A 22,541-nucleotide genomic window follows, 5' to 3' on the forward strand; every position below is an offset into this window, starting at 1 on the left:
CCCCGCAGCATGTGGGATCTTAGTTTCCTGACCAGGGATCGAACCTGCGTCCCCTGCATCGTAAGGTGGATTCTTTACCACTGGACCACCAGGGGAGTTCCCCCCTCCTTTTTAAATAAAACATTGTTCACAGTTGGTTGGGATTTAACATATTCAATATTTAGTGGCAACCAAAAGAAACTTAAGTTAGAAACTATTCTGATATAAAGAAGGGCTCTTTGCCACTCAAACCATTCTTATGAAATGGTTCAAAACAGGCTGTACCTTGAAGTGACAAACCTCAGCCCAGAGGAGCGGCAGGAAGAGAGGGGACCTGAGAAATGCAGAATGCCCCTCACCCAACCCAGACATGAGCTACCTCCTGCTTGGAGATTTCACTCTGGCAGGACTGAACTAGCTAAGGGCCCTCTGCATGTACGAGCACATTTTCACATTTGCTTGACCCCTGTTAAAAGCCCTCTTCTGGGAAAAAAAAAAACAACAACAAAAAACCCTCTTCTGCCTCTAAATGTTTGCCCTCAAACTAAAAAATGACTGCCAGAGACATAGTATCTTGAAGTGTTTTCTATTTTTGTTGACCCTTTTTCTTTACACATTCACAGGGTGGGCTCAGAGAAATGAGCTCGCAGATCCAGCCCTGACCCCAGACACACGACCTGCCTCTAATGAAGTTAGAGGCACCGCCATTGGGGTTTGCTGGCCAGCGTTTGGACCACACGATCCGGTACCAACCTGAAGATGCTTCTTGACCATCTCATCACTTATCCCTAGGTGTCTCTGGCAGGCCCCAGTGTTACAGAAGCAGCCGGTTCGCACGTGGATGTTGTGAAGACTGGCCATTTTATCCACCTGTGGGTTTAATATATGACATGGAACTAGTGTTAGGAGAGTCCAGTTTTACTCTGATTGCCCGGGAAGGAGTTTCAGATCCACACTTGGACCTCTCTTTCTTAACAGTAAAATGAAAATATGAGCTTGGAATTTTGCTCTAAGGGGCCATGATCTATCGTGGGTTTACTAAATACATTTTATAAAATGTTACTGATAATTAAATCTTATCCAGTTGGGTTATAAACATAGGCCTGAGAAAAGTGAAAGATATCAAATTCACACCAAACTCCAAGTTAAGAGCTCACATGTAAAACAAACAATCTGATTTCTTAAATGAGCAGACATTTTTCCAAAGAAGACACACAAATGCCCAACAGGTACGTGAAAAGGTACTCAACATCACTAATTGTTAGGAAAATGTAAATCAAAACCGCAATGACATCAGCTCTCAAATATCTAATAGCGAGCATCTAATATCACACCTGTTAGAACAGCTATTATCAGAAAGACAACACATAACAGGAGGTGGAGAGATGTGGAGAAAACGGAATCCTCGTGCACTGCTGGTGGGAATGTAAACTGGTGAGGAACTATGGAAAACAGTATGGAGGTTCCTTAAAAAATGTAAAATAGAACAAATTGCTGGAACTTTGATCCAGCAATTCTACCTCTGGGTATTTATCCGAAGGAAATGAAATCACTGTCTTGAAAAGATATCTGCACCCCCATGTTCACTACAGTATTTGCACTAGCCAAGAAATGGAAACAACTTAAGTATCCATCAAAGGATGAATGGATAAAAAATATGTGATTTATAAATAGTATTATTCAGCTATAAAAAAGGAAATCCTGCCATCTGTGACAACGTGGATGGACCTTGAGGGCATTATGCTAAGTCATAATGAAATATGCTAAGTCATAATGAAAACTGCTAAGAAATGAGTCAGACAAAGACAAATACTGTATGATCTCACCTACATGTGGAATCAAATCAAAATTCATAGATACTGAGAGCAGATTGGTGACTGCCAGAGGCAAAGGATGGGGGTCGTGAAGGTGGTCAAAAGATACAAACTTCTAGTTCTAAGAAAAATAAGTCCTGGGGATGTACTGTACCGCATGGTGACTATAGTTAACAACACTGCATGGTGCATGTAAAAGTTGCTGCGAGAGTAAGTCCTGAAAGCTGTCATCACAAGAAAAAAAATTTGTAACTATGTGTGGTGATGGGTGTTAACTAAACCTGTAGTAATCATTTTGCAATATACATATATATCAAATCACTGCACTGCACACCTAAAACTAATACAATGTTATACATCAGTTCTATCTCAATTGTTAAAAAATATTTTTAGTAAATTAATCTTTGAAAAAAGAGCCCACATGTTTCAAGGGAGATTCACAAAAATAAACTCTGAGGGCGGCTGGGACGTGGGGCAGCTCCTTGGCATCCTCTGCTTCCGGGTAGATTCCCGGAGCAGGACTTAGCAGAGCTACCAGTCAGAGCAGCTCTGCCTCAGCTCCCAGCCCAGGCTACAAACATTACTGTGTTGACACTGTGTGTTATCGATTTGCTTTCATAAGGTTTCAGACTTTGGGTTGAATCACAGAACTAACTGCTACTCAATCCAGAAGTTCCAAGGCTCTTTCCTGTCCCCTGGAAGCTAGACGGGTGATTCGTAGTCACAAGGCTCAAAGGTGAGCTGGCACGAGGGATGTTTATCCCAGCTCTTCTGTTTGTGGGTCCAGGGTTCCATTCTCCCAAGGGCCTGGGGGCCCAGTGAGGGTCCTCAGCCCTGGTGACTCAGGTTAAACTTGGGGGAGTGCCCTAAATGCATTCAAGGAAACAAACACATCTTGCCCAGTCAGAGAAGCCTTTGAAACTATTCTCCCTGGGAAGTACAGGTGGCGGACACAGACACAGGTCACCAGGTGGTCAGCGTGGCCTCCCCGCTAGGCAAGCGCAGCGGTGTTACCTCCCACACACCCTTATGGGAACTACACTGTCTTCCCTTTAGCCGTCTCCCCTGGATGGTCAGAGTGAAAAGAAGCCACCTCTGCTGGTGAAATCCAGGAGTTCCCTGCTCTCTGAGGTGAGACCTGGTGGCACCACTGGGTCTGGCCTACTCCACCTCCAGGATCAGGTGGTCTCCATTCAAGGGGCAGCCCCTAGGAAAGCCCCTCGCTCCCCGACCCCAACTCCAGCTAAGCTGAATGAGAAGTCTCCCCCACCCACACCGTATCCACTATTCCAGCTACCACAGCCACAAAACAAGCCACCCAAACCTGGCGGCCTAAAACAATAACCATTTTATTGTGCTCACAGCTACAGGGGGGTCAGGAATTCAGAAAAACCCCAGAGGAGCTGGCTTGTCTGAGCTGGGAAGACTAGAAGGCTGGGAGCGACATGACGTCTGGGGCTGGAATCACCTGGAGACTCAGCTTCTCATGTATGCGTCTGGCCTCCAAGCCAGAAGGGGTCAAAGCAGACAGTCACCATCATGCCTGCTTTTGGCTTCCTCACAGCATGGCCGCTCAGTGTAAAACTCCTTACACAGTAACTCGAGGCTCCAAAAGTGAATGCCCCGGGGAGCAGTGCTGATGCTGCGGGGCCTTTTCTGACCCAGCCTCCAAAGCCAAGCAGTGTCACCTTCTGTAGCATTCTGTTGGTTATGAGTGATAGACCTGCCAATAGACCTGCCTTGGCAGTCATAGACCTGCCAAGATTCTAAGGGGAAGAGACAGGGACCCCACCTAGAAGAGCCTAGAAGAGCATGTGGGTGGAAGAGGCTGTTTCGGCCACACTTACCCTTCATACTAATTTCTCATCACAACTTCATCTCCTCTCACCCTGAGACCTTTGGAATCCCACACAGGCTCGGCCAGTGCCCAGCCAGGTGAAGGAGTTGGCTGCTGGGGCAGGATGAGCGCTGCATCCAGGGAGGGTGAGAAACCGGCCTGACCACAGTGCAATAGAGCACTTGCTTCATACCAGCTCAGTGCTAAGGGGCTGTGTATTGTAACTCATTTAATTCTCGTGACAACCTATCAGCAGGGAAGATTGTTACCCCCATTTCACGGAGACTTGGGGAGCTTACATTAACTCACCCAAGCTCCCAGAGCCAGCAAGAGGCAGTCCAAATCTTAACCCACCCTCTTAACCACTGGGTAGACTGACTTCCAATTCGGAGATTTGGATGTCAAAAACAAGAACCCAAAATCTTCTCACAGAAGGCTCAATTCTTTCACGCATCCCTTGAAAAAGAGAAGCCAGACCCAGCCATGACACCATCTGATCTTTCCGAAGGCCCCCCCAATCCCTGTGGGATTCCCACATGTGAAGGAGCCCAGGAAAACCCAAGATTCTCCCGGGCCGGCACAGCTGGCCATGCCTCAGCCTCGGCCTCCACTCATAGGATGAGCTTCCTCTACAAAGGCACAGAGGGAGAAACCCATCCTGTGCGATGCCTTGGAGAATGAAGGTCCTGGTGAAGTCAGCCAGGCACCCAGATAGGCTCCCTGAGGGGGAGGGGGAGTCTTCCTCTTGAGGCTTCTCTGGCAAATGGTGGGGGGGGGGGGTTCTTTCACCGCTGCTTGGTCCAAGCAGAACCCTGTAGGCCCACCACCCCCCGCCAAGGACAAAGGCTGCCTCTTATTTGTAGAAAAGCTGAAGTCTCCCAGGCCTCCCAGAGTCACAAAAGAAAAGGCTTGAGCAGTTAATGATTAGGGCAAGAGAGTCACAGACTCTGTGTCTGATGAAAGAATGGGATTAATGCCATTGCTTGTAATAATCTATATCTTTGTGGGCATAGGAATAACTGTAGCTTGCTCTGCCCATATATGTGAGCGGGCAACTAAAACTGTCAACAAAGAGATGCTACAGACCCATGTCGACGTCTTTCACTCTAAGATCTCGACACCTTCTCTCAGCATGAAGCAGTTACAGAAGATGGACCTTCACTCCTATTCCCATAGAAATGTAATGATGTCTGATAGTGGGGATTTGTAAGCAGCTCTTTTGCCCCTTTTCTGTTTGTTCATTTCTGTTTTCCTCAGACAGACCTTAATTGTAAAAATGAGATCACTAGGTAACATTTAACCTAACTCCGGACTTCTGCTCTACTGAATGTACACAGTGCCTTGCTTAACCGGTTGATTCCTTTCCTGGATTAAAAGGAGTAAGAATGAAGAATTAAGTAGTTAAAGAATGACTGACTCTCTAATTAAGTAGTTAAAGAATAACAGCTTCCCTGTTAGCAAATTTGCAGGCGGATAACCGGGGCAAGAGAACATCCAATTGCAGGTGGACCATGAGGACAAGACAGTACCAAACGAAGATCAGAAGTCAGTGGGTCTGCACACAATGGAAAGATGATGACAATCTGATCTCCTACCTTAATGATTAACTGAGACTCTTTCCCCTTTTTCCCTTTAAAAATTGTCATGGCTGAGAAGAATCTTCGGAGTTGGTCTCCAGACATGAGTCCACTTTCTCCCCAGATTGCCAGTTTTTCTGAATAAAGCACCTTTCCTTTCTACTGACACTTGCCCCTTGATTATTAGCTTTTGAGTGGTGAGCAACCCAACCTGAGTTTGGTAACATGCCTGCCACAGCACACTTCATGGTCGCTTGTCTGCCCTCCTCCACACCCCGAAAACATACACTTATTTTAGGTTTGAGAACGAAACTTATTGTACCAATAACCTAGAATAACATATTTGAGAAGGCAAAGCTTTGGCCCCGATGCATTTTCCACCATCCCTCAGAAGCATTTACAATCGCCTGCTTCTGAGTGGTGCTGGGCTGTGTAAGTGAGGGGCAGTGTGGGCTGGGGTCTTCACAGTCAGCTCACCCAAGGGACAGCTTATGGTTGTAGAGTGTTGGCCCCTGGACACCAGTGAGAACCAACATTTCCCCCAGAGAATATTTCTCAAGTTGGTTCCTCAGAGAGTTTATGGCTATTCAGAAGTGGGGACAAGATTCCTTGAGAAATGGATTTTGTTTGAGAAATTCTGGGTTTGACAAAGGTGTGTGGAGATAGTGGCTTTCAAGGGAAGACGAGCACTATCTTCCAAACTTATGTGATGATCAAATCTGCTCCTCACGGCAGTTCTAGAAACCCGGGCTCTGAGAAGGGCCTTGAGCTCCCCATGCCCCGTGTGTGACAGCCCATCTGCTGACCACCTAGGGCCATGTCTGAGTGCTCAGTGTGACTCTAGATTTCTTAATGTACTGGGCAGTGGCCAGCTTACTCAGCTGTGGTAAGGATCCAAGCAGTTCCCAAACCTGAATTGTTTTCATGGGAAAATACATACAAAGGGTATATCTACAGAAACTACTTGATAACCAATCTACCAAACCCTTTGAACTCATAATACGGATGAACTATGGCAGACATAAGGGCTTTTATGCTACTAAGGACATCATTCCTACTTCATTAAATAAAAAAAGAGTTATGAGTTCCAAGCAACATGCAAACAAATGGTGGTAAGGGGCCCAGAATTTTGTGTAACACTATGATATGGTCTGATGTATCAGTGGGGCCACCGAGCTGTTTGTACATGAAACGACATCAGACAGGCTGTTCTGTCTACACTACCTTAGGGTGTCTTCCCTTGCTGGCAAGCTTCAGCTGTCCCCTCCCACTGCCATCAGAGACTCGACCTCTCTCTTTCCATTTGAAATTGATCACCTGTAGCTAAATAAGGAGGGCTGAAGAACTAAATAGCTGTGCTTGTTAGAACAAGAGTAAAGAGCCTCTAAGGAAGGACCAGTGGCCTCTCCAACAGTGCACAGGATTCATCATGGCTATTGCAAGGGCCCAGAGGCCTTGACTGCAAATTTCAGGGCTCAGAAAGACTTCAGAATTCCAGACAAGAGTGATTCTGTTGTGAACAGGTCAGCAAGATGAAAAGAAAACCCACCTGGGAGTAACCAATGATGTTCCCATTGTCATCGAGCATGTTGAAGCTGATGACCGGACCCTGAACCTCTGGGCTGCTGAACTCAGAGTCGCTATAAATCTGCACGACAGGGGCTCCGTTGGGGTACCGAAGGGCAGACAGGGCGGCGTAGGTGTACCGAGCCAGGGTAAAGGTGTGCTGCCTGATGTTCTCCATTCCACCTCAAAACAGTTATGAAAACAAAAGGGGATCATGAACTCTATGTAAAATTCACTAGCTCATTTTTAAGAAAATGAGATCATTATAACTGGCAAACTTGGACCTCATATTAATGATTTTAAATACTTGTAAATAGTTCATGGTACTGCCCACATGATAAATGATTAAGTCATTGGTACCGAACGACAGTTTACCACTGCTGCTTCTGTGGAATTTTTCCATAGGAATTGTTGTTGTCATCTTCCTTTTTTTTTTCCCAGCTTTTTGCACTTTAATGTGTAATACTCGAGGTACAAGAAAACTGCATCTAACGTTGTCCTAAATCAAAGAAATCAGATCAGTCATCAAGGGCTCCAGAGTGAACAGCATCTTCATAACCTCCATGCTTATTGTCTTTGCTTTCTGGGTATAACTTGATAAGATCATTAATTTGAAGAATGGTGATTGCAGCTTCAGTTGCAACTTTCAAACTCTTAACTTTAACTATGGTTGGTTCAAACCCCCCTGCTTGTTTGTTGTCTTGGGGTTTACCATTGACCAAGTCAAGACCAATCCATTTTAGATTTTTGCGTTCTGGGTTAACTTGAGCCTCATCATGAAAAGCTCTTACTTTTGCGATCAGATCTGTGGAGTCTTGGGCAGCATTAACTGCAAGAGTATTAGGAATAACAAGAAGAGATCTTGCAAACTCGGCAATTGCAAGCTGTTCCCGGGAGCCCGTGCTGGTACATAGTTTTTGAGGTGCATGGAAAGGGCTGTTTCTACAGCGCCCTCACCCCGAGCCACAGATTTCGATTCCAAAACTCTTCACTACACAAAGAGCTCCACCTCGTCACACGTGAAATCATTTGCCCCATGTAAGATGACTGACGCAGAGGTATGAGCCTCAGTGCTATTTTAAAAACAGTGAAATTCTTAAATCAATGCTTTAATAAGTCCATGCAGAAATTCACTCTAAGTGCCTTGATGAAATCCTGCTTACACAGGACATTTAGACATGGAAGCAATGTCTAGACCATGGAGAAGAGATGAAATGGTTACTTCACCTCAATTTACAATGGCCCAAAATTATTTTACCCCATGCGTATAACTGCTTATATCACTGAAAGACTATAGCAGCCAATAAATGGGAAGTCATCTTCCTTTAAAAAAAAAAAAATGTTACTTAAGCATTCAGATAATTTAGACCCTTTGGTAACAGATTGCAAAAATGTACAATTTTGTCTTTAAATGTATCTCTTTTATGCTGTTACTGTTTGTTTACGGTAATGTTTAAATCTTTTTTTTTTTTTATTTTTTTTAAGTTTCTTGACCACACCGCACAGCATGCGGGATCCTAGTTCCCCACCAGGGATCGAACCTGCGTCCGTCCCCTGCAGTGGCAGCTCGGTGTCCCAACCACTGGAGTGCCTTTCTTCAGTTTGGGATGATGAAAGTCCTGGAGAAGGATAGTGGTGATGGTTGCTCAATGAGGTGAATATACTTAATGCCACTGAATTGAATATTTTAAAAGGGCTAAACTGGTACATTTTATGTTATATAGATTTCACCACAATTTTTTCTAAAAAAGAGCCTAACTAAGTAGGAAAAATCAGGGTTTGCCTTACTGTGAGGCTGATATTGTCAGTCTGCCTTCAGAGGTGCCCCTGGCTGTGTCAGACCCTCTCACTTGTGGTTTGGATACCTTGCTAGTATCTGTCCTTGAGAAAGTGCTCGTTTCTCAATGTCTATCTTGATTATCTCCTCTTTGTCTGGATGATGCCCACTCACCTCCCTGCATTACCGTCACGACAGCCCTCCTATGAATTCTGTCTGCCCGCAGTTTTAGGCCTAGGCTGAGGACCTAAGGGTCCTCTTATTATGATGAGAGAGAGAGAGAGAGAGAGAGAGAGAGGGCTGCCTAACTGCTAAGCCGCGTCCCTGGTTCACCATGACCCCATACCCATGTGGACGGTACAAGCAGTGTCACCCCGTTCTAGAAGCTTAGCCTCTGACAGGAGCGTCCAGAGCACAGCAGGAGTGAGGAGTCATGGCTCACCAGACAGAGGTTCTTCCAGCCTTGTGCCTTGTGCCAAGCCCCATAAGATGGGAAGTGGCATCCATCTGTGTGTTAGCCTGTGGGGAATGTCCCCCACCTGCTCACACACCCCAAGCACTTGTCAGGAAAGAAAACATGTATCATTGCAAAGGCCAGCAGAAGAGACAGTGTTTGGGGGTTCAGGGTTAGACGTTAGCATTGCCTGGGTTTAAACCCTAGCGCTCCCAGGTTCCAGCTCCCTGGTCCTGGGGAAGGCATTCAACGTCTCTGAGCATAAGCTCCTTCGTGGTCAAAGTGGGCTCATCATAAAGTTCCCCTGTGGGAAGACCCAGCAAGGTAAGAGCTAAATAAGGCCTCAGGATCTGTAAGCATTCCCAGTGCAGGGACCAAGGAGGGCTCCTCTGCTTCTGTGAGGTTATTAATCTCTGGATTTGGAGTGTCTATCACTTGTTAAAATGTTCTTTTAACCGACCAAAAAAAAAGGTCCAGTTTCTTGCTCTTGCCTCAGAAGTCATTTCTGGAAGTTCTTTAGAATCAGCTTCATCTGCATCAGTGCAGAGCTGCCATGTGCCGCTCACCTGCACAGACTCTCTCCTTATCTGAATCCCACCCAGGCCAGGGCTCCCTCGAGGACACGGGCAACAGGAAGCAAATTCCACACAGATAAAGAGGTCCACTGACCTGTGAGGCGCTCTAAGACATCGAATCCATGTTTTAGCGCTATCACGTCAAGGAAGGAGATGGTACCATCTTCAAATCTGTAATGGTGGTGAGGGCGACGAGGTCAAGCTGCGGCTAACTCCTCCGTGTGCATTTTGTATATGTGACAACGGGGCTTTGACTCTAGCCTTAGCCGTAATCCATGGAGACCTTGCCTCTGCTGCCTTATACAACGCTGCTCTCCCCTCTCCTTCTCAAGACAGAGGGCCATGCACACCAAGACATGCCGGCTGCCTCTGGGCCTGACCTGGTCTGCAGCTTACTTGGGATGGGCTGGCAGTGGTGATAAAGGGCCCTGAAAGACAGTCACCACCTTGGAAGACTTCAGACTTGACAAAACCTCAAGTGCTGTGGGCTCTGGAAATGCTGCCCTTGACCCCAAGAGAGCACCACTGACAGGGCATCAATCCAGTCAGATCAATTGTGCAGCCACGAGGTTCTTGACAAGAGCCTATGATTATGAAGTCTATAGGACCACAGCTATTATAAGGCTCTCAATAAACTTCCTGATTATCGTTATAATTATATTTGCATTTTATAATTATTCATTTAGACAAAATCCTCATCAAATCTTTACTGTCCATGTACTGCATGCCGGGCACTGTTCTAGGTGCTAAGGATACGGCAGTTAACGTGACAGGTAGGATCCCTGCCTTCACAGGGCACAGAAACAAGGAGTAACAAACAGCAAACATGCAGGGAAGCCAAATAAGCATCAAGCCGGGGGGTGACGAGTGCAATGAAGTTGCCTAAGCAGGAGGGCTGGCGGCTGCTTTAGATGAGATGGTCAGGGGAAGTCCTCTCCGAGGGAGATCATTCAAGCAGAGACTGAGTGGAATTAAGGGAGCGAAGGAAACTGCTCATTTTTGAAAACAGTTTTGGAGGGAAACAGAGTTCCAGGGAGAGGGTGCAGCAAAGGCCCTGAGCAGGTAGAGCCAGAACAGCAAGGAGGTCAGTGAGGCCAGGAGCAAGACAGCAAGGCGGAGGGCTTCACCCTGGATGAGACGAGTGGCCGGAGGGCTCTGAGCAGAGAGGAGTGGCGATGGGGCCTAGGTTTTGATAAAACGCCTCTGGCTGCTTCATTAGTGAGGGGGAAGCCTGGGGCACAGCGAGGAGTTCCCAGCAAGCATCCCACAAAGGGTGGTGACAAACAGCAGTCTTTATGCAAGTTGAAGTTTTCAATGGAAATACCGTGCTTTGTATTTTAACACTCTAGGGATAAGAGTTGCTCAAAATATCATTACCGGAATGTTAATATCCTTATAAAACTAATGGTAATTAATAGATATACAGAAGTAATAATGAATTGGTTGATAGTTAATTGACCATTAATAAGTTAGTAACTAATGACTCCTTAATAAATTAAACATGATTAGGCAATAATGGCTTCTGTTATTAATTGATCAATAATAAATAATTATTGATTGATCAATAATTAACAGACTCTTAGGAGAAAAGGGAGGTGTTTTTGTTTCCATCAGGGGTTGTTTCTCACTGGGTTATAAAACAGAAAAGGTTAAGAACAGAGTTCAGATGCATGTTCAAGAAACATTTGAGTTCGGTATTAAATCTCAAGCTCTAGTGCTAGGTTCACACGAAAAACATGAAGCTTCTAATGGTAAATAAGTACATTCAGCTTTCTGCGAATCCTGGTGCAGCACCTGCTATAAGGCGATTCACCCAAATTGAAGGCAAGAGGTCCGGTCCAGCCCAGCCCACTCATGCCGTGCCTGTAATGAGCTGCCCCACTCCTCTAGGTCTTCAGGTGCCCCTACTGACTAAATAAAGTTCGGGTTGTCATTTTGTTCTGCCTTTAATTTACATGATGTTGTGCCTGTCATTCTTTTCTCACTTGCTTATATTATATGCTACGTTATCACACTTGGATTCAAAAGGTTTTACATTAGCTTTCCTGTTTTAGAATCACGCAACTATGGAGAAGTCCTAAATGAAAGAGACATCAGAGAGCCTCATAGCCTATTGATGTCAACTCAACCTTTGTGCTTCACCTATATTAGCTCTAAAAACTGTATCCTTTTAGAGATGCACTTTATAGGAAAAACATGAGGTGCAGAGATCAAGTCACAGGCTCCTATTCCCACAAACAGTGTGCAGTGGAGCCAGGATTCACTCCCCAACGATCCAGCTCCAGAACCTACACTCTAGACTATGACTCTACTGCCGGGACCATGCGCCTACCTGCAGGACCCTTGAGTCTGCACCTGGGTCTGCGGGGCATCTGAGCCACCTTCCCATACAGGCCCCGGGGCCTTCTCAGGCACCAGCAGAGTGATCAGCTCCTGGCCCCCACCTCACGGTATCTCCCACTGTTGGACCCAGCAGAACCCTGGGTCAGCTGCCCTTTTCATCCTCTCATACCTTCAACCTTACGGTCCCCAGCCACTGGCATCTGGGGGATTCCTGGGCACAAGCCACACCACCTGCCCCTGCACCCTGAGAATGACACATAGACCAACAAACCCAGGCAAGGAGCTGCCAGCCCTCAAACTTCCTTGGTAACCCCCGGGAGGCTCACAGAGGCTGCTGTTAGCTGTGCCCCTGAGTCTGGTGGCCTCTGATTTAACTGGTTCCTCTTGCTGACTAGACACCAAGCTGAGCTGATACTAGCTGCTGAAATACAGCTATGCTGTCCACATGTATGCACACCTGTTCCAAATGGTACCATCCTTTCAATCACTGCTTCAGTTGCTGCCCCCTCATGTCAGTGCTGTGGCAAAAGGCCTGGGGCCCATCCTCCTCACTCCCTGGAAGGCCTTCATCTCTTCTGCTCGCAGCCCTTCCCTGCAGGCTCTCATCCTCCCACAGCTGTGGAGAAGCCCACACACAGGGCAGAGTTCACAGCCCACTGTGGCAGCTCCAGCTGACCTCTGACTCCCGGATCCGGGCCCTGCCACCCAGCACCTCCCTTGCACCATCCTACATGTGGCATAGGCCAGACCCGAGCCTTGCTGAGCTCCAGCGGCCACTCCCATCGCCAGGTTACCTTTCAGCCACCGACTCTCTGGGGATATAGAAGTCTTCTTCTGCAAGGTATGCAGTGGCCGTGCCTCCTCCAAAGTAGGTTTTCCTCAGCAGAGGAGCTGAGCGGCTATTCACCAGCAGGGCGCCCAGGCCAGTGGGGAAGCCAAAGATCTTATAGAAGGAGAGGGGGACAAAGTCTGCCCCGTGAACCGACAGGTCCAGAGGCGAGGTGCCCACGTAGGCAGCCGCATCCAGCAGCACGAACCACTTCCCAGGCCCGCCCACGGGGCACATCCGTCCGGACTTGACCTCTTCTATCCAGGACAGGGGGTACCTGGTGCCGGAAAAGTTACTCTGAGCTGGGTAGCAGAAGAGATGCAGAGGCTGGCCGTCGGCATCGCTGGCAGCGGTAGCATCCTGTTCTTCTGCCAGCCACATGTCCTCTGGCCTGACTGGGATGGAAGTGATGTTCATGGCCGCGACGACCTCCCTCATGCCCACCACAGACGTGTGGCTGTCAGTGAGGTAACAGAAGTGACTCCCACTGCTTTCTGGGCCTGGGGGCAACCACGGGAAAGCCTCTGCCACCAGTTTAAGAGCAGCTGTGCTCCCGGCCGTGAAAATCACAGTGTAGTCCTCTGGGGAGGTGTGGAAGTGTGCCAGGATCCTGGAAGAGGCACAGCATCACGGAACTCCTTGGTTTCCCTCCAGTGTTAAATGTTTGGAGCTAGTTGTATTTCAACTAAATACGACATCTGTCTACCTTAAGAGCTAGGAAAAAGCCAGATAGGGTTTGCCACATTGTGAAGTTAGGGCAGGGGCAGAGGAAGTTGTGGGAAGAGATGGCAAATGGGTGCAAACCGGCAAAATCACCCAGCCTCCCAAATCCCCACCCCCAAATGGAGAAGACAAAAATCCACAACTACCTTAAACTCAGTTGAAAACACCCCTTCTCGGTCTACTGTCTGGCTCTATCATAACAAGTTTTCAATCATCAACTTGTTTAACACTGCTTTTAATACGGGCAACCCTATAGCAAAAGAGTATCATTTTCAAACTGGAAATAATTCGAAATTGTATAGATTCAAATATCTTTAGGTACCACCTAAATTATTTGCCAAAAACTAATTAATTTGTTATGTGCAAATATTAGTAAAGGGGGGAAAACTGAAAAAACAAGATGTCTAAATCTGAAATACGAAAAGAAAAAAAAACAGAGAAAGCGGTTTTTTTTCTCCCTGAAAAGAAGACTTAGGAACCTGGGTCACTCTGGCCCCCAGGAACTCTGGCACCAGCCCAGAGCCACACACAACAGCTTGGGCACCTCAGAGGTGCCTACCTGTGCTTCTGGTCGGCCCCGCTCTGCACCTGCTCAGCCTCACCTTCCTGTCCTCTGACCCTGATGGTTATCAGCGTGCATGTGTGGCCATTTAGCTGAACGTGATCTTCCTGAAACCAGCTCAGAAGATTTGTGGGATGTGGGCAGGTGGCAGGAAGTCCATCCACCCACAGGTGCCACACAAGTTGGCACCTCTGCTGCTCACCTGTAGCGCACCTGCTCCACCGTGTCACGGGTGAGCCTGCTGCTGCTGTTCTGGCTGTGAGGATTACCTGCCAGGTTACAAAGACAAAGCGTTGGGTCACTCCTTATAGTCTCTCCTTTTTTTTTTTTTTTTCTGCAGTGCGCAGGCCTCTCACGGTTGTGGCCTCTCCCGTTGCGGAGCACAGGCCCCGGACACGCAGGCTCAGCGGCCATGGCTCACGGGCGCAACCGCTCCGCGGCATGTGGGATCCTCCCAGACCGGGGCAAGAACCCGTGTCCCCTGCACCGGCAGGCGGACTCTCAACCACTGCACCACCAAGGAAGCCCTATAGTCTCTCCTTTTGTGTTCCTCCAAAATCGTCTCCCTCAGTTTCTCAAAATTTAAGCAAAAAAAATATCATAGGACCCAGCCTTCCCCAAGTTTCAAACAGTAAATTTAATCAGGGAAGTGAGAAAATGCAGTAAGAAAGGAAAAGTCAAGCAAGACAAAATAATAATGGTTTAGCCATTAAACAAAGTCAAGAACCTTTAGTTCCTCCTCAAGGGCTATAGATAAGATTCCGGGCCCTATCCTTTGAGCTATTTTATAGATACTAAAACCCATACCAGGTGGAAGAAGTTAACTGTATGCTGCCCCTCCACAGTTCTCCATTCACATCTGCACCGCTCTCCTCCCCTCCCTGGTTCTGGGCTGGAGGGTCTTGGCTCACGCTGTTCCTCCTGCCTAATCTGCCCTCTCCTCTTTTCCGAGTGAATTCCTGCTCTTCCTCTAGCATCCACCCCACTCCTGTAGAAGCTTTCTGTGACACTCACGCTGCCAACTCACCGTCACTCTGCAGATACAGACCCCCGTAGTGCCGGGGCCTTTTGGTCACAGCCCTTTGCTCAATTGATAATTTACTTTATTTACATTTTACACTACTTTACTTTTCTTTTCTTTTTTTTTTTAACATTTATTTGGCGATCACTTGATTGAGGTCTTGTCTTTACTAGACCACAGTCCATGAAGGCAGGGACTGTATTACTTTGTTCCCATTACAGCACCATGCCCCCAACACCAGAGTGGCTTAATAAACATTTACAGGGTGAATGAATGAATGAATGAATGTTCCTCCTGCTGTCCCACCCTCTGCACTGTGCTGGTCCCACAGGGTCATCCCACCACCAAACACAGCACCCCGTGCCCTTCCTGCCACTGACCCCTTCTTCTGGAAGTAACCTGTGTGTCCCTGAGGCAGTCCCTCCCACCCAGCAGCACATGTGCTACAGGGACTGACCCTGGGTGCTTGCTTGCCTGACACCCTCTCTCACGGGGCTTACTCAGCTTTGTGTGTTCAGCACTGTCCCTGCCTGTTAATGTGACATTTTATTAAGCATAGATAAATTAGCTGAATGTAGTTGGCTAACGTTCAGTGCAAATCAGTTATGCTGTGTTTTTCTTTACCATAAACATTTTCCATGAGATCTTTAGTGAAGCTTGTAAGCTGGCTCTGGGGGAACAGCGTGGCTCCTGCATGGTCAAGATAGACAGTTCCTGAAAGAAAACGCAAAATAAAGCTGGGATTATTCTTCAGAGGTATTCCACTCATCTCACCTAGATCTAGTTTGTGTGAACCTGACCAGCGCCCATATGATGTGTTTAGACATAACACCAGGCCCCTGATTTCTCCCAGCCTTTTGACATGCATGCTCTTTTTTAATATTCTTTCTCTTATTCTTTTCCATTAAGGTTTATCACAATATACTGAATACAGTTCCCTGTGCTATGCAGTAGGATCTTGTTGTTTATCCATCCTGTATATACTCGTTTGCATCTGCTAACCCCCGAACTCCCAGTCCTTCCCTCCCCCATCCCTCTCCCCTTTGATGTGCGCTTCTGAATTCAAGTGGAGGCATGAGCAATGGAAGAACTGCACTTTCGACATCTAATGACCCTTAGAGCCCTGAGAGCCTTCCTGATGAACCAGCTGTCTTCTGAACCTGGGAGAGCAGCCCACACAGAGGAGAAGCCCAGCGGACGTTCATGCTTCAGGATGGCAAAGCTATTTCATGTTATGACACACACCCTCTTCTGGAATTTCCGCGCAGCTTCCCAGGCTGTCAAGCCCTGATTCTACATTTCCATAGTGAGTTCCAAAGTCCTCAACCCTACAACAGCTGTGACAGCTTCGGAGATGACTGGGAATGGCTGTGGTCTTTCCAGTCTCTCTCATAAACAGAGAAAGGTAAATTTAGATGACAGTGAGATACCAAGCGTTACCACTCAGATTGCCCCAGATCAAAAGGATAACTCACTGTATGGGGGAGGGTGTGGGGAAACAGGTCCGCTGCTACACGGCTGGTAGGAGGGTAAATGGGTGCAACTTCTTTATGGACAGAAATTTAGCAGTATCGCTCATGCTTTAAAAATGCAAACTCCCTTGACCTAGCAATTTGTCTTCCAGGAATCTGTCTTATAAATTGTGAAATGGTCTGTCAGTGAGGACATTCAGTGCAGCACTGTCTGTAAGAGCAAAGCGTTGGAAATGACTTAAAATATCTATCAACATGTATTTAAAATAAAGAATTTGAATACAGCCATCTAGTACTGACATGGAACAAACTCCAAGATATGTTTTCAAGAACATACAATATTAATAGATTCTTTCATGCACCTAACAAATATTTTTTGTTTTGTGCAGGATGGATTTTTCATTTATTTTATAACAGCTTTATTGAGATTAATTCACATACTGTAAAATTTGCCCTTATAAAGTTTATGATTTAGTGGTTTTAGTATATTTGTAAAGTCGTGCAACCATGGCCACTATCTAATTTTAGAACACTTCATTCATCCCCAAAAGAGACCCCATACCCATTACCACTCACTCCCCAGATCCACCCAGCCCTAGCCCCTGGCAATCACCAATCTATTTTCTGCCTCTGTAGATCTGTCTACACTGGACATTGCATATAAATGAATCATACAACATGTGGTCTTTTCTTCTAGCTTCTTTCACTTAGTATAATAATTTCAAGTGCATCCATGTTGTAGCATGTATCAGACTTCATTCCTTTCTTGGGACTGAATAGTATTCCATTGCATGGAGATGCCACATATTTTGTTCATCTATTCATCTGTTGATGAATATTTGGGTTGTTTCCAATTTTGCCTATTATAAATAATGCTGTTATGAATATTTGTATACAAGTTTTTGTGTGGACATATGTTTTCTCCCATTTGGTTGGTTGTTCTTTCACTTTCTTTATGATAGCCATTGAAAAAAATTTTTTTTAATTTTGATGAAGTCCAATTTGTCTATTTTTGTTGCTTGTAATTTTGGTGTCACAAGAAACCATTGCCTAATCCAAGGTCCTGATGATTTATACTTATGCTTTCTTCTAAGAGTTTTATTCTTTTAGCTCTTATATTTAGGCTTTGGCCCTTTTGAGTTAATTTTTTAATACAGTGTTGAAGAGGGGTCCAACTTCAGTCTTTGGTGTGTGGATACACCATTTAAGAGACTATTCTTTCTCCTGTTTAATAGTCTTGGCATCCTGTTGAAAATAAATTGACCATAGATGTATGGGTTTATTTCTGGTCTTACAACTCTACTCCACTGGTCTATGTATCTATCCTTAGGCCAATGCCACATTGTTCATTGTTTTGATTACTATAACTTTATGTAAATCTTACTTACCTTTACTTTTATGGCAGTGTAAGTCCTTCCACTTTGTTCTCTTTTTTTCAGTAATTTTTATTTTATTTTATATTTTGGCTGCATTGGGTCTTCATTGCTGCACATGGGCTTTCTCTAGTTAACAGCGAGCAGGGGCTACTTTTCATTGCAGAGCACGGGCTCTAGGCGTACAGGCTTCAATAGTTGCAGCATGCTGGCTCAGTAGTTGTGGCTCGCAGGCTCTAGAGCACAGGCTCAGTAGTTGTGGCACACAGGCTTAGTTGCTCCGTGGCATGTGGGATCTTCCTGGACCAGAGCTCGAACCCATGTCCCCTGCGTTAACAGGCAGATTCCCAACCACTGCGCCACCAGGGAAGTCCCTCAACTTTGTTCTTTTTCAAGATTGCTTTGGGTATTCTGGATCCTTTGCATTTCCATATGAATTTTAGGATCAACTTGTCAAAAAACTGTCCGGGATTTTGATAGGAATTGCATTGAATCTGTAGGTAATTTGGGGAGTATTGCCATCTTAACAACATTAAGTCTTCCAATCCATGAATACAGGATGTCTTTCCATTTATTTAGGTCTTTTTTTTTTTTTGCGGTACACAGGCCTCTCACTGTTGTGGCCTCTCCCGTTGCGGAGCACAGGCTCCGGACGCGCAGGCTCAGCGGCCGTGGCTCACGGGCCCAGCCGCTCCACGGCATGTGGGATCTTCCCGGACCGGGGCACGAACCCGTATCCCCTGCATCGGCAGGCGGACTCTCAACCACTGCGCCACCAGGGAAGCCCTATTTAGGTCTTCTTTTATTTCAATGATATTTTGTAGTTTTCAGTGTATGTCTTGTACTTCTTTTGATAAATTTATTGCTGTGTATGTAATTCTTTTTGATGCTTTGGGAATTGTTTCCTTTATTTCACTTTCATAGTGTTCATTGATACTGTATAGAAATTGAATTGACGTTTGTATCCTGACCGTCTATCCTACAACTTTCCTGAACTTGTTTTTTTAGTACTAATAGCTTTGTGTGTGGATTTTTTAGGCTCTTCTGTATACAAGATTATACTCTCAGCAAGTAGAGATGCTTTACTTCTTCCTCTCCAATCTGGATGTATTTTATTTCATTTTGTTGCCTAATTGTCCTGGACAGAACTTCTAGCACAATACTGAATAGAAGTGGTGAGAAGAGACGTCCTTGCCTTGTTCCTGATCCTAATGGTAAAATTTTCATTCTTTCACCTGTAAGTATGATGTTAGCTGTGGTTTTTTTGTAGATGGCCTTTATCAGGTTGATTAAATTTCCCTTTATTCCTAGCTTATTGAGTGTTTTTATATTCAAGAAATACTTACTGAGCATGTACTGTGTTCCAGGCACTGTTCTAAGTGCTGGGGACATAACAGCAGTCAAAATAGAAGCTGGTATGATAATGACAGAGAAAGACCATAAACAAATAAATATTAACTACGTCAGGTGGTAAGACATGTTATGGCTCAACTATGTAAAAAAAAAACTACCCATGTACACACACATATAAATATAGATGAGCACTGGAAAGGCAAACAAGACACAAAGGGCAGCAGTTGACTCTGGGGTGGCCATAGTGGTGGCAACTGGAGTTGGGGGTGCTCCCTGGGCATTCTTCATCCTCTTTTGACACCTTTTGAATTTGGTACCATGTTAAATGTATTACCTAGCCAAAAAAATTAGTTTTAAAATAATGTTCTCATTTACTAAAGATTCAGAAATAGAAAGGTACCACACCATAAGAAAGGCATTTGTCCACCCAGCATCAGGGAGACGCTCATGGGGAGCATTAGTGTCACTATTAGAAGAAGTAGGCAAACGACCCCCAAACCAATCAGCATTAGGTCTTCAAGAAAGGGAATTCCAGGGTCTCTTCTGACTCATGCACCTTCAGTTCTTGGTTCCATGCAGGGTGAGTGACCATCAGTCAGCACCCAGAGGCTTTAAGAACCACTTGAACCACAACTGTGTAATCAATATGCTCCCTTCACCAAAACAAGGACATTCCCATCCAATGGGTTATGCAAAATATTTCAGCACGTACAGGTGAAGCATTTAATTATCCAGAGCAACCATTTAACCAGACAAATTCTCAAACCTGCAAGAAAACTTTGGGGGTGGGTAGGGGTCAGGGATAGAAAGAGGAGGTGAATCTCGTTATTGTGGTTTGGTTTGCTTGTTTTTCCCTGCTCTCCTTCTGGTTGGTTTGTTTCTGTGTGAAAAAAGAGGGGGCTATGTTCCTAGACTCCCAGCAGCGGTAAGGGTGAGTTTATAATCCACAACGTCTACTTCAAGCATAATGTAGAGGAAATGCTGGGAAACTGTACTAGATAGATAGGTAGGTAGGTAGGTAGATAATCACAGAACACTGTCACAATTACAGTAGATGTTAAAGGGCACTGAAGGCCAGCCTGGGATCCTGGCTATCACATCTAAACTTTACATTTGAGGAAAAGGGTGCTGTTCTCTGAGAGACAAGAAGGAAACAAGGAGGGATCTACTTTCTACTTTCCCAGGGTAGTGTTGAGGGGAGAGGTCAGCCAATGATGGGTGTGAGGGATGAGAGCTGGAGGGGATTAGGGGATTAAGGAGGAGTGATGCTGAAATAATTACCTACTGCACTATAACAGCTTCTGGGATTTGCTTAAAAAGAATGGGGAGACTTTCTCAAGTCCTCTGCACCTGTGGGTATTCATTCTATAGGTGTCTCTATTTCTGTGGGTAGGAAGTTTCTATAACCAAAAAAGTTCAGAGAGAAAAGGAAAGAGAGAGACAGACAGACAGACAGACAGACAGAGGGGGCACTGTCTCCAGCAGGTGAATGGGCAACTAGGAAGATCAGAGAGGGAGTGAAGAGAGGCTGCCAGAGGGCCCCTGTCTCCTCCCTTGAGCTTCCCTACTTAAGTACAGATGGGGCCACTTGAGGAGGAGCGCGCAGCCCTTAAAGCTCCCAAAGGGGGAGGGGGTGAATCACGTTCCGGAACATGAGAAAATGACCCAAAGAGCTGAAGTCAGCTACCTGATAACTGAAACGTAAATCATGGTTGCTGCTCTGCCACAAGCAGGCAAGCGGCACCAACTGTTCACCACGACAGAATAAATACACCTCAAATCCCAGTGCCCGGCGCCACGACCTGCCCACTTACCCGGCACCCCTCCCAGTTCAAACAGCACGCCCTTCTAAGGCTTGGTGAAGCCCCTCACAGAAGGTTGCTGGAAAAGGATGAGTCCCGACCCGGTGCGGAACGCCCTCCCGCCCTGCAGCAGTGGGTTGGGAGGACCACTGGCCAGATCAAGTTTGTCTTCCAAGTTAACCTGCCTGTTTGCCTTGTGGAACTCGAAGGCACGATGAGATCCCGGTCCTCACATCCAATGTACTGGCTCGTCCTGTACTTAAAGTTCAAATTGCACGGTTTGCTAATTCTTCAGGTACCCCAGCGAGCTGGACTTCCGAGGCATTGTTCTGCCTACACTAGTGAGAAAAATGAGACTTCGAAAATACAAACTGCTGGGAGCCATCCCAGCGGAGTCTGGAGCGCAGCCTCGGGAAGCTCCTGCACGGCGGCCGCAGCCCCTCGGTCTCCAACCCGCGCGCCCGCAGAGTCGCGGTCCCAACCCCGCGAGCTGGCCGCCCGTGCACCGCTCCCGTCCCCGGGCAATCACACGAACAGTCACGGCCGCCTGGCATTCCTGCATTTTGCAACCCCGGTTCCAGTTGGAACTTTAGAGCCGGGTGTCTCGTGGCAAGCGAAGGCAAAAAGAATCCTCAGCCCTTTTCGCAGAGGGCGGAGACAGGTGGCAAAGGACCACTTTGGTCCTACATCCCTGGAAAGTCTAAGGAGCAAGAAGTCTTGGGGTTGCAGATGGGACCTCAGGGAGCCGCGTCCACAAAGAGAGCTCGTGGACACATCCCTCCAGGTCTTTCGATTCAAAATGGGTCCCTAATGAGGTAACGCCGCTCCCGTCGGGAGCAGAAGTTCCTTCCACGTCGGTTCTAGAAACCGCGTGTCCCCCACGGCCTCCCGGCAGGCCCGGTGCAGCTGCCCCCGCCGGTCTCACCTGCCAGGCGGCCGAACTCGCGCGCCCGGAGCTCGTGCAGGCTGCGCCGGCCGTACCCGTAGACGAGAGGCTGCGGGCTCGAGTCCAGGAACTGCGCAAAGGCCAGCAGCTCGGTCCCCGACTGCTCGGCCCCGCCAGCCATGACACAGGCCTGAGCGCCGCGCAGTCCAAGCGGGCTGCGCCGGGGAAACGCCGAGGCCCGCCCGCCGCGACTCCGCCCCGCCGCGCCCCGGCCGCGCCTCCCGGCCAGCCAGTGGCACCGCGTCCCCGCCGAGGGGCGGTGCCTCTCCCGGCAGGCCGGGCTTGCCCCGGGCTCGCTGGCTCATGGAGTTTCACTGCTTTCTGCCCTTTTCCCACCTGGGGGCAGGGGGAGAGAGTGCCAGTGGTTGTCTCTTTTAACTGCTTTCCAACGGAGTCCACGGAGACACCCTTGGAACACAAAGTTCTCGTTTACGGTACCACGGAGAGGCTGATGCAAGATGCAATGAATTGCTTTTTGCTGCTGGGCATCCTGGAACCTGGCGATCCTTCCCGCCGACTCTCCCTGGCCCGAGCCCAG

General features: G+C 47.0%; 1 protein-coding gene and 1 non-coding gene across 3 annotated transcripts in view; both read right to left on the bottom strand.

Annotated features, from left to right (window-relative positions):
- Positions 1-22,132, bottom strand: part of MOCOS (molybdenum cofactor sulfurase) — a 57,213-nt gene extending 35,081 nt beyond the window's left edge. For both annotated transcript variants that reach the window (XR_009566380.1, XM_030876564.2), the window contains exons 1-7: positions 21,983-22,132; positions 15,682-15,771; positions 14,239-14,305; positions 12,717-13,361; positions 9,674-9,750; positions 6,757-6,956; positions 733-849 (exon numbers count right to left, since the gene is read on the bottom strand). Coding sequence is in view for 1 of the 2 variants with exons in the window: in XM_030876564.2 (XP_030732424.2) it covers positions 733-849; positions 6,757-6,956; positions 9,674-9,750; positions 12,717-13,361; positions 14,239-14,305; positions 15,682-15,771; positions 21,983-22,124 (1,338 nt within the window). In the remaining variant the exon portion in view is untranslated. The remainder of the gene's footprint in view (positions 1-732; positions 850-6,756; positions 6,957-9,673; positions 9,751-12,716; positions 13,362-14,238; positions 14,306-15,681; positions 15,772-21,982) is intronic.
- Positions 7,959-8,088, bottom strand: LOC115863638 (small nucleolar RNA SNORA20). The gene has a single exon (XR_004043611.1). It is a non-coding gene; the product is annotated as a small nucleolar RNA SNORA20 (small nucleolar RNA).
- Positions 22,133-22,541: the final 409 nt, after the last annotated feature.

This window comes from Globicephala melas, chromosome 13 (genome assembly GCF_963455315.2).
Source record: "Globicephala melas chromosome 13, mGloMel1.2, whole genome shotgun sequence".
Classification (NCBI taxonomy): Eukaryota; Metazoa; Chordata; class Mammalia; order Artiodactyla; family Delphinidae; genus Globicephala; species Globicephala melas.